Raw genomic sequence first — 11,233 nt, 5'->3', positions numbered from 1 at the left:
CTATAAGAAACTGAGATCCCGCAATTGTGAAAATATTGTGACAAGAAGAAGATGTTATGTTGGTGCAAACACAACGATAATGGAAATAATACAAAGAGAAACTGAATATTACTTCTGGATTTTATAAATTTAAAGAGAGAAATTACACAACATTATTTGGACTGAGGCACAACACTCGCTCTCTTTAAGGAGATTCAAGTCCTTGGTTGGCTAAACTTTGTAACTGGTGCAGACTGTCTCTGACTTATCTCCCCCATAATACAACAGCCCAACAAGTGTCGTATGGCTAGAACAACCTCTGCACAAAGTGTTCAAGCCCAAAGTTCCTTCAGAAAGAACACCCATCCTTGTCAAGACTGTCAAGTAGAAGGATTCAAGAGGCTGATTCATTTCCATTTTTGATACCTCTACCCTTCATCTCCCCTTTGAGCACGTATCTAGCCCAATATCTGAGACAATTCATGTTAGCCCATTAATCACCACAATTAAAAAGAACAAAATAGTCTATCTCCTTTTCAATGTGGGATTAAACATTTTCACTAACTCTTCATCTTCCATATTCACTGCTACATCTTTACATTTATGTTATAACATTTATTAATTTTAATTATTTAATATTAAAATACTCCAACATGTTATAACATTTTCATAATACATTTATTTTTAGTTGTGATTGTTCTCAGTCTCTTATTTTATTATTTTATTTTGACATTTAAAAAATTGACACCTCAATAATTATGAAAATATTGTAAAAATTTGTTGCGTCAGTGTAATTGTGTATGCACATATAATATTTAAAAGCACAAGCAAAACCAGCGTATTGTGAAAAAAAAAAAAGGGCCAATGAACAGTGCAAATCGTCAATAATTGTGAAAATATTGTAAGAATTTGTTAAGTTAGTGTAACCGTACATACACATATAAATATTTTAAAGAAAAGACAAAAATAGCACAACCAAAACCGGCGTACTGTGGTTTGTGGGGAAAAAAAAAGTCTAATGAACAATGTTGTGAAAAATATTATGAATGTAGCACTTCTTTTTTTCATGATACCTTTAGTTTTAGTTGTGGATGATTCTAGTATGATATTTTATTTTAACCTATAAGGAATTAACATATCAACAATTGCAAAAATATTGTGACAATTTATTGTGTTAACTAACAGTTTTATATATAAGAAAAAAAAAAGTGAACAGGATATTACCCCCAAAAAAACAGAGAAAAAAGAAAAGAAAAGAAAGCAGTGGGGAAAAAAAAAGCACCAACTGTTCAAAACTTAAAAAAAAGAAAGCAAAAAAAGAAAAAGAGAAAGGGACTTAATAAACCAAAACACTGTAGCCAAAGCACTGTAGTGTCATTGACACTTTTTATATAGTTAGTAGAAAGCAACCTCATTCTTTTTGGTAATAAAGTAATAATAATTAAAGGCATGACAGTGGTTAAGATGTATTTAATGTACTTTAAAAAAAAATAAAGTCAAATTGGTAAATATATATGTAAATGGATAAAAATGAGATACAGTAATTTATGTGCTGTTCTTTAGATTCTCCTCTTAAAATTTAGACATATAGTTACTTAATCAAAAAAATTATATTTCCATCTTATGAAAAAAATTCCACATGGCAGAGTTTTAAGAGGGAAACCCAAAGAAAAGTATCTAAGTACTGTACCTAAATCTTGCCTTATTTAAATAATACATATAATCACAATAAATTTGTGCGTGTAAACTAATAAATTATTAATATGCGTATTATATTTTTAAAAAAATTTCATTATATTTCATAATTAAACAATTTTTAATTTTTAATTTGTGTAACGAGACTCCTAATTTTCTATTCACAAGCATATTGGTACATATCCGGGCCCAATTCCCATGAGATTGGCCCTTGAGTCTCTGACTTTCTTGGTAAAGTTTCATGCAATAGATGCACGTACACTCCCCATAAGGTAATACAAACTTAGCATGGTAAGAAAAAAAAAAAAGCTCTAATTAAGTAATTATGAACATCTGAGGTGGGAGTCCAATCTGGAAAGAAAAAAAAATTTTAAAAGGTAAAACATAAAAAAGTTTAATGTTCCATTTCACCTTAAATCTTAGGAGGTAAAAGGCAAACTTCTTTTTGATCTGAATCCAAGTAAAACATATAGCCGTGTAAAGAGTAATTTTTCTAATGATTGCAACACGATTATAATGCAGATTGCAATTATAACGTTTTTGGTTTAATTGAAGAAAACACAAACAATTATCACGGAATGATGTCATAGACAATTATCACAAGTGCCGATTAGGTTTAGGTAGTGGACAATGCTTCAACAAATGTGTCATCTTCACAATTATTTATTAACATCACATGATATGAGTTTACAAGTTAACATAAGAGATTCAAGGAAAGAGCTATTTTCAGGGGTTTAATCTCTACCTACACTAAAAATTGATTTGTGTCTTGATCTGATAATAAAGAATTACCAATTAGAGCGGATATTGAAACTTTCAACAAAAAAAAACTCTAAAAAAAAAAGAAAAAAGAAAAAGAAAAGGAGATTCGAGGAAAGAAGGAAAAAAAAAAAAACATTATATATATTTGTATATTATATTCATAATTAAAAAAATTCTTATAAACTTATCGAATATTCCACTATAGTAAAAACTCTATTACCATTTCTCTGTCACTCTAAGCATATAAATAAAGATCTGATATCATTGTGTGAGTGTGTCGCCAATCCAACATGTCTGATCACGACATCCCAAACCCAGAACCACCGGAGCCAAAGTGTCGAGCCGTGGGCGGCACCGAGTACAGCTGGTGCAAAGCAGTGCCAATTGGCACCGGCGTCACAGTCCTAGGCCTCCTCCTCTCAAAGCCGCCGGACATCCCACTTCTCCAAAATGCCCTCTACAATCTCCAAAATTCCCACCCTATCCTCCGCTCGAAGCTCCACTACGACCCAACCACCACCACCTTCTCATTCCTCATTCCCACAGATCCCCAACCCCTCCTCCAAATCCAGCCGTTCGATCTCCAATCGACGTCCCGGATCCTCCAAACCCACCCGAACCAATCGGGCTCGGTCTCCCCCTTCCGCCTCATCGTCGAGCACGAGATCAACAACAACACCACGTGGCGCAATCCTGAGCACCCGTTGTATGCCGACAAGGACGTCATGTACGCCAGCGTGTACACTCTGAGCGAAGCCCAGTGGGCCGTCACTCTGAGACTGCACACGTCAGCATGCGACCGTACGGCGGCGGTGTCGCTGTTGAGGGAGTTGTTGGAGACTGTGACTGCGATGAGTGGAAATGGAGAAGGGGTAGAAAGGGAAATTGGGGATAATGTGGAGGTTAATTTGGGGATTGAGCAAATGATTCCTGCTGGGAAAGCTAACAAGCCGTTTTGGGCGCGTGGGATTGACATGCTTGGTTACTCTTTGAATTCGTTTCGGCTCGCTAATCTGGATTTCATTGACGTCGATTCGCCTAGGCGTTCTCAGCTTGCGAGGCTTCAGATGACTCCACTCGATACTCAGAAACTTCTTGCAGTAAGTATTTTTTTTACTATGCCTTCTTACTTTACTTTCTTTGCTTTTTACCGTGACTTAGGGTTCGTTTGGTAAGAGAATTTGATTAATGTTGTTTGGGTGTTTTTGATATACGTGTGGGTGAAAAATGTGTTGAAATGTGTATAAAATTGTTTAAAATGTGAAAATATGTGTTAGAACTTGCTCACTAAACAGGGCCTTAGTGCTTCATAAATATCATAACTTGTCACGTGATAAGACCTAATCATAGCAATACCCTAATCATATCATAACTTGTCACGCAACAAGGCATACTCATAGTAATATCCTAATTGCATTTGGGTAAATCCTGCCTTGTATTACAAAGAGTAACAACAAGTTGCTCGTGCGGAAGGAAAACTTGGACCAACAAGATTTTTAATAATGTTGTTTAAATTTTGTGAAAGTGTGTTGGTAAAAAAAAAAAATGTAAAAATACGTGTTATGATGTTTAAATAATAGCTGTTACCAAACATGACCTTATTTTTGGTGGTTGAAACAGCCTTCTTGATACCTATTCACATGGTTACTAGTATTTGGTTGGTGCAATATCACCTCATAGATGCCACCTCAATAGCTTATTTTACCATTTTATAATGAGTATCAGTAAGTCTAAATTATGGAAGTGGTAAGTCCTAATTAGTGTACGATAAAAATGATGCAAGTGAAAGTAATGTTGAACTAATCATAGTATATCATCCTATTAGATGTTGTCAAAAAAAAAAAAAAATTATATAGTCTACTGTATCTCAACCTGTCAACCTGTCTTTTTAACTCCGTGACAATATCTTTCAAATCGTGTAATTATTTATCTACATCACCATATGGAAAAGTTAAATACAATATTTTATTTCATTTAAAAAAATGATAATAATATAGGTTTTAGCGCATTAATTTAAATTTAGTTCACCTCCTCCTCAAGGACCTCAACTTCCTTTTCACTTCACCTCCTCAACTCAAGAGGGTTGTTGTTATCAATATCAACTAATTTATGTTTAATAAATATTCACCACTTAACTACTGAGATAGACTCTCTGGCCATGTCGGGATAAACAAAACGAACCCTATAAAAAATGATGTCTCAGAATATGATGTCGGAAGTAATTTTAATTTTCACAACGACAATACCTAGGCCTTGACCGGTTGACCCGAAAGTCCAAGTTTCACTTAATAGTTAATAAGGTATAGTAGATTTTTGGCTATGTGAAAACTCACACACCCATGTTATTGCACTAGTGGGATTTGATTAGATTGAACCTGTTACGTGCCCATTGGCACTTAAGAGATTATAAGATGTTCTTGAAAAGGTGTTATAGACTATTAGCTGCCTAAATAAATACATGTTCATGACCTAACCCGACTTGGACCTAAATAAAGAATTTTTTTTTTTGATTTATGAAAAGGAATAAAGATTTCAACCTAAATTTTTAGTGTAGGTTAAATTTATTCTTGTATAACTTGTTTCCAATGTATTTAACTTATGTACTATTCCCATAAAATTAAAAATAAAAAAAAAACTTACGTACTATTTGACTCCAAAAAAATACCTTATGTACTATTTTTTAAAAGTTTTTTTTTTTCCTGTGTCATGTGTCACTATTAGTGCACTGGAGCCAGTTCATTAAAAAAAAATAGTGCACTGGACTCGATCTTTACGCTGCTAAACTTTGTAAACTCTACTTTTATTTTTATAATTACAATGGGAAATGAGGATTTGAATCTTGTATTTGAATCATGTGACTTAAAGTTGAGGATTTAACAAACATGTAAAGTATGAAATTTCTTTTCCCAGTGAGTCATGCTTTGTCATTTTCTCAAAAGAAAAAAAAAGTCATGCTTTGTGTTTGTAAGATTATTATCAATTAGGCCCAAATTGCGTATTAAAGGTAAAGCTAGCCCGGAATGGTCGGTGGCCCTTATCCCTGAGCAAGAGACACTGACTCTTTTGTCTTGGCTCAATTCCGTGACTCTTCCCATTCGCAGCAAGGATAGGTGTGGGCCTAAGTAAGGCCTATGGCTCTGCCTTTTGTCAATTATTGAACTCAAAAGCTCCGAAATAATCCTTTAGAAACGTGGTCCACGTTCAATATTCAATCTGGCTTGATATGGACATATGACCCAACCCTCTCCTTTTTTTCCATTGTGAATTTTTCTGTGAACGGACAAAAAATTAGCTAAGGATTTCATCCAACTCACTTCGTGGTGATTTATAAAACTATCTTTATGTATTATTTGCACTAAAATTATATGTGAATGGTTTCTTTAATCGCCATATAATAGGTTGGAGGAAGATAATTCTACCACAGTTTAGAGCTACACTTTTTTTTGGAGTATGTGAGAATAATTGAGAGGGGCTCCAACTTACAATATATAATTTATGTTGGGCTAAATTGTATATATGATCCTCAACCCTACACTTTTGTTAAATCAACCTCATTCTTTTCGTCAGGTCAATATTTTGCACTACCTTTTCTGAAACAATTAAAATGGCAGGGACTAAAGTGAATATTTTATGTATAAATACCATTTTGAAACAAAATTTAAAAGTTGAGTATCAAATATGCAACTTGATGATGTCGAAAATCATTAGTAAGTCGCACAGCGCTTACGTGCTCTAGACAAAAACCTACGCAACACAAAAAGAAGAAGACCTTACAGAGAGTACCGGTGTGGTACTGGCCAAATACCCTCCGAAGATTAAGTTAGAGAATTCTCACAACTCTAGAGTGCCAGAGTTAGGGTAAATTATGTGTACCTTAGTTTGTGAGGGTTTGAAGATTTTTATAGTAGCATAAAGTGACATTTATTTCTTGGTAGGGAGGGTCTTTTCTTGTAGGGAAGATCCTCATTAATACTTGTATATTGCGAGATCCTTTCCTTATAGGGATTCCCTTAATTAGGGTTAATTGTGGGGTACAATATATTTCCTTGTATAAATATTTGTGGAGATCAAGCAAGGCCACGCTGGACTCGTCATGCTCTTCATCCCATCGGCTTCTCTACTCTAGTCATCCTTTTTTACTCCCGCCGTCTCATATAGATGTCATTGGGTATTGAGGTGATGTCGTCAGCTTATGGCGTTGTCAAATTCGTGCTACTTCACACGTATATGAAGCTGATGGGCTCAATGGACTCGTCGACTTCTTTGTATGCAACGAGTTTAGTTCCCTTTGAAAAGACCCTTCTCACAACTTAACCTTCTCGTTTTAGGGCATGAAAAAAAAGTCTCAAACTCTCCTTGCAAGTTACAATGTTAATTACTTTTGAATTTTGTGTTTCTTATAGTGCTGCTTTAAGGCTGGCTAGATCTGAAACTTTTTTTTTGATTTTGAGTTATTGAGATATGAATCATAACCTTATCATAGTTATGGTAATAGAGTAGTTCATGAAGTATTAAGCCTAATTGGTTGAATGGGATAGTCATAGATGACACTGGTCCTTCTCATGCTATTTGAATTTTTACACACCTAGATGCTTGATATATGCTCTTCAGTTTTGGAATACATTTGTGACATGATATCTTACATTACCTATGTGAATTTGTTAAAAAGCAACAGCAATAGACAATTAGAAATTACTACTTTTTATTACTCAGGCCAAAAGTTTTAGAGTTAAGTTGGTAAGTTATATGTTTGAGTTCCAAGTAATCCATTGTTGATCGATGACCCACCATTTTGACTCTAATTTTGAAGGGCTGCAAGTCAAGAGGAATTAAACTATGTGCAGCCTTGGCAGCAGCTGGATTGATTGCAGCTTATTCCTCTAAACAACATCCTGAGCATCAGAGAGAGAAGTATGCTGTCGTAACTCTTATAGACTGCCGTTCAGTTCTTGATCCAGTACTTTCCAGTCACCATATAGGTAAATCTTGTTTCCTAAGCATCTAAATCCCATGCGCTTTACATATCTATGAGGGGTTATTATCTGGTTTTTGTGCTTTTCAAGTCTTGGCTCAACCTGAATATGTATATATTGAAGCGGAAAAAGGGAAGAGACAATTCAAGTTCAGTCTTAGACGTCCACAGTGGAAAGCCCCTAGAAATTACATCTTTACTATAAAACTCTTTGTGTTACTCTCTTACTCAACATGTGTACAATGATAATCTTATTTGTAACATACAGGATTCTACCACTCTGCCATCATGAATACACATGATATATCTTCAGAAGAACAGTTATGGGAGCTGGCAAATAGATGCTACACGTCCTTTGCAAATGCTAAGAACTCCAACAAGCATTTTTCTGACATGTCTGACCTGAACTTCCTCATGTGTAAGGCCATTGAGAATCCCACTTTGACCCCATCATCATCCATGAGAACTGCCCTCGTCTCGGTGTTTGAGGACCCCATTGATGATTTTAGTAAAATCCATCAACAGCTCGGTATTGAGGATTATGTGGGATGTGCTTCAGCTCATGGTGTAGGTCCATCCATCGCCATATTCGACACAATACGAAATGGTGGTTTGGATTGTACATGTGTGTATCCATCTCCCCTGCATTCAAGGGAGCAGATGCAAGGGCTAATTGAAAATATGAGGAGAATTCTTGTGGATGCTTGTAACCAGTTGGGGAGTGAGAGCTAGAAGCCTTATTTCTTTCTGTTTTGAGCTCGATCTTCTCTTATGAGCTTGTTGCCATTGGCTAGCCCATTATTGTTATTCAAATCTTTGTAATGTTGGTTGTCCGGTATGTGGTCTCTACAATTGGTTTGGGCCTTAAAAAAAATAATTTTCTACTGTTCAATAGAAGTTATGGTTGAACAAAAGATGAGTTAAAAACATGCTTAACTATGTTTTACCAGTTTCTAAAAGTCCTGTAGTTCAACTGATATTTCTTAGCAGTTTCAATAGAGAGGTCTACGTTCAAATTCACTATCTCTTATTATAACTATCAAATTATCAAAATAAATAAAAACGTTCTACCCTTTTAAAAATGAAAGGTTTTTACTAAGATTATTAAAATGAAGATCTTAGCTTGAATCCGAACAGGGCTTTCAAGATTAAAATCCAAAGCTTTGTAATCCACATTGTCATTTTCCTCAACCTCTAACCCTATTATTTTTGTCAATTAGTTATTAGATAAAGCAATATATTATTTTTGGGCCTTTTTAGTCTATTACAGTTCATTTAGCACTTGGGTTTAAATATTTTGAACATTGATGTGGCATGTGGGCTTCTTCTTCTTTGGTCCTCTTTTTTAATCCATAAAACTGGTAATAACTAGCGATTTGGGCAATTTTATTATCTAGATCTCGATCTTAATCCAATCCAATAAACTTATAATTGTTAATATGATTTGAGTTGTTTAAGCGATTTCAATTGTAAAAGCGATTCTAAAAAAAAAATTGTAGAAGCATAAGATTTTACAATGATTTTAACAATCATGGTTTTCCCATCAAACCAACGGTCATTGCCTAATAGGCTCTAATTTGTATACCTCGAAGTGCAATCAAAATCTGCTGTCTCATACAATCATGATTAGTAGCACTAATAGGCCCTAATTAAGCTTTTGTCTCTTTCTTTTTCAATCTTGTTATCATGTTCCCAAGGATTCACAAATTTACAAAAACAGTTCTAGGGACATCAAAAATTTTCACAAGATTTTTCTTATAACTACTGTTGTGGCATGCTATAATAATAATAATAAGAAGAAGAAGAAGAAGGTTTGTGTATCATCCTGCCCCAATCATCTAGCCCACTCCATCCTGCACTAACCTACACAAATATGATATTGATTTCCAAGTGGTTTGGATGAGGTATAGCTATTAAAACAAGGAGCCAGATCGGGTGGTAGGTTGATTTTTTTTTTTTTTTTGAATGAATTGCTAAGACCTGAATTTAACCCTATATATAGACACATACACAAATGTCTCTTTAGTCTTTATCTAATATCAATTTTAAATTTGTTTTTCTGGTTAACTCTATGATTTACACATATTAATATGAAAATAAGTGATAACTTCTTGATATATTCATAAGCATGCATAGTGGCATGGATATGCCCTCGCAAAATGAGTAGTTTTATCTGTTGGCACTGATGTTTACGTAGAAAAGTTACCTATTGATTTGGATAATGCATTCTAATCTGATTTAGTTCATCAATAAAATTACTTATTTTTCTCTCAACCAAAAAAAAACTCATTTAATTTTTTTTTTCAAACTCATGGCTTAAAACATGTGTACTCTGATTTATATGGGAAAATTGGTCACTTCTTATGATTTTCTTCGTTGGTTTATAAGAATTAGAGGAAATACAATTTCTTAAAATAATCAGTAAAAGGTAAAATAATATTTAAGTTTTGTATCAGTACATTACTAAAGCTAAACTGTTTAATCTCGAGAACCATCAAATTTTCAACCTCTGTTTTTGATGGTTGGTGGGTTTGCAATTTTTCCAACCCGATCATGGCGGATTTGTTGAAATTTTTTCCCCTCAAGTCATCAAATTAGTTGTGGATCTTTGTGAAAGTAAAGTCTGGCATGATCACAAAACGTTGTGAAAATGTCAGACAGGCAGAGGCAATTGGGCAGGGCCAGCGCAAGTCCAACCACAGTCCTGTGTGAGACTAATAAGGAAGCTGCCTTATCATAAGACTATTGCGACCAGCCGATTACATGAGCTGTGTCTAACAGTTAGCCAATCATGCCGTTGAAAAATGAAGATTTAGCACACCTGATTGGAGGACATTGGTGACAATCGGCTAGAGAACTTGACCAAAGTACTGTGCCAAAAAGATGCATATAACTGCATGGTTGAGCAGGTGAGAGTACAGCACATCAATTGGTGTCCGTTTCTGATGATTACTATTTTATCATCATATCAAGACACCAATTGGTCGATGCTGTAATATCTCTTATTTGACAATAAGAGTTTTTACAGTCAAATTAGATGCGCATAAGTGCTTTCAATCATGATTGAAAGCTGTAATTCCTATGATTCATCACTTGGGATCTGAGAAATTTTGGAAGAGCTAGCTGAGGTGTATATTGTATGATACATGTCATAATATTACATCCATTGAATCATAAGCACCTATTAGAGATACTTGCAGTGCCTAATTGAGCACTTATACATTGGTTAAAACAGCCTCTCTCTATATATGATCTATCTTCTACAATCTAATCAAACAAACTCCTCAACAAGTTTCCCAAAGTCAAACTTCCCATTGCTGCATTCTACAGCATTTAAAACTTCCTGGAAAGTAGAGACAGTGCATGGAACCACTAGTCCAGTGCTTTGCTCAAACCCAAACTCATTGCATGACTTCTCCAATAGCATCTTGAAAAGTGGGTGATTGAGAAAGCTGGTTTGCACCACAAACCTCTGGCGCTCGTCTCCTACATATACTGCAAAGAACCCAGTTGGGGTTGTGGAAGAATCAGGAGAACCTTCCCAACATTCCTTGAGCAAATATTCTTCATGTGATGCCTCTTGAACTTGTTGATCAACTCCACCTATAACCCTTACCTTCTTAGCTAGCTTCCTGAAGGACACTATTTTCTTGCCCAGCATTTTTCTCTATGTATTGTACACTTCAATGAGAGAGAGAGAGAGAGAGAGAGAGAGAGAGAGTGAGGGTGGAGAAAATTGAGGTCAAAGAGAGAGTTAATGAGGAAGTACTAGTAGTTTCATGACTTGGGCTCAGTAAGAAATGGTGGGTGAGGGAGGCTTTTTAT

General features: G+C 35.0%; 2 protein-coding genes across 2 annotated transcripts; one reads left to right on the top strand and one right to left on the bottom strand.

Annotated features, from left to right (window-relative positions):
• Positions 1-2,590: 2,590 nt before the first annotated feature.
• Positions 2,591-8,367, top strand: LOC142610687 (uncharacterized). The gene is made up of 3 exons (XM_075782587.1): positions 2,591-3,536; positions 7,247-7,415; positions 7,677-8,367. The coding sequence occupies exons 1-3, from the start codon at positions 2,727-2,729 to the stop codon at positions 8,138-8,140; spliced, it is 1,443 nt and encodes a 480-aa protein (XP_075638702.1). The 5' UTR covers positions 2,591-2,726; the 3' UTR covers positions 8,141-8,367.
• A 1,470-nt stretch (positions 8,368-9,837) lies between these two features.
• Positions 9,838-11,233, bottom strand: LOC142611234 (auxin-responsive protein SAUR15). The gene has a single exon (XM_075783287.1). It carries the CDS (start codon positions 11,067-11,069, stop codon positions 10,680-10,682), a length of 390 nt encoding a protein of 129 aa, XP_075639402.1. The 5' UTR covers positions 11,070-11,233; the 3' UTR covers positions 9,838-10,679.

This window comes from Castanea sativa, chromosome 9 (assembly GCF_040712315.1).
Source record: "Castanea sativa cultivar Marrone di Chiusa Pesio chromosome 9, ASM4071231v1".
Classification (NCBI taxonomy): Eukaryota; Viridiplantae; Streptophyta; class Magnoliopsida; order Fagales; family Fagaceae; genus Castanea; species Castanea sativa.
The sequence above is the reverse complement of the archived record's forward strand: the minus strand, read 5'-3'. Positions and strand labels throughout refer to the sequence as shown.

What these genes read in the sequence shown, in the direction of transcription:
- LOC142611234 (XM_075783287.1), bottom strand. Translation starts at nt 11,069, where the DNA reads ATGCTGGGCAAGAAAATAGTGTCCTTCAGGAAGCTAGCTAAGAAGGTA.
- LOC142610687 (XM_075782587.1), top strand. Translation starts at nt 2,727, where the DNA reads ATGTCTGATCACGACATCCCAAACCCAGAACCACCGGAGCCAAAGTGT. An exon ending in ATACTCAGAAACTTCTTGCA is followed by an intron (nt 3,537 to 7,246) that starts GTAAGTATTTTT and finishes CTAATTTTGAAG; the next exon opens with GGCTGCAAGTCAAGAGGAAT. An exon ending in ACTTTCCAGTCACCATATAG is followed by an intron (nt 7,416 to 7,676) that starts GTAAATCTTGTT and finishes TGTAACATACAG; the next exon opens with GATTCTACCACTCTGCCATC.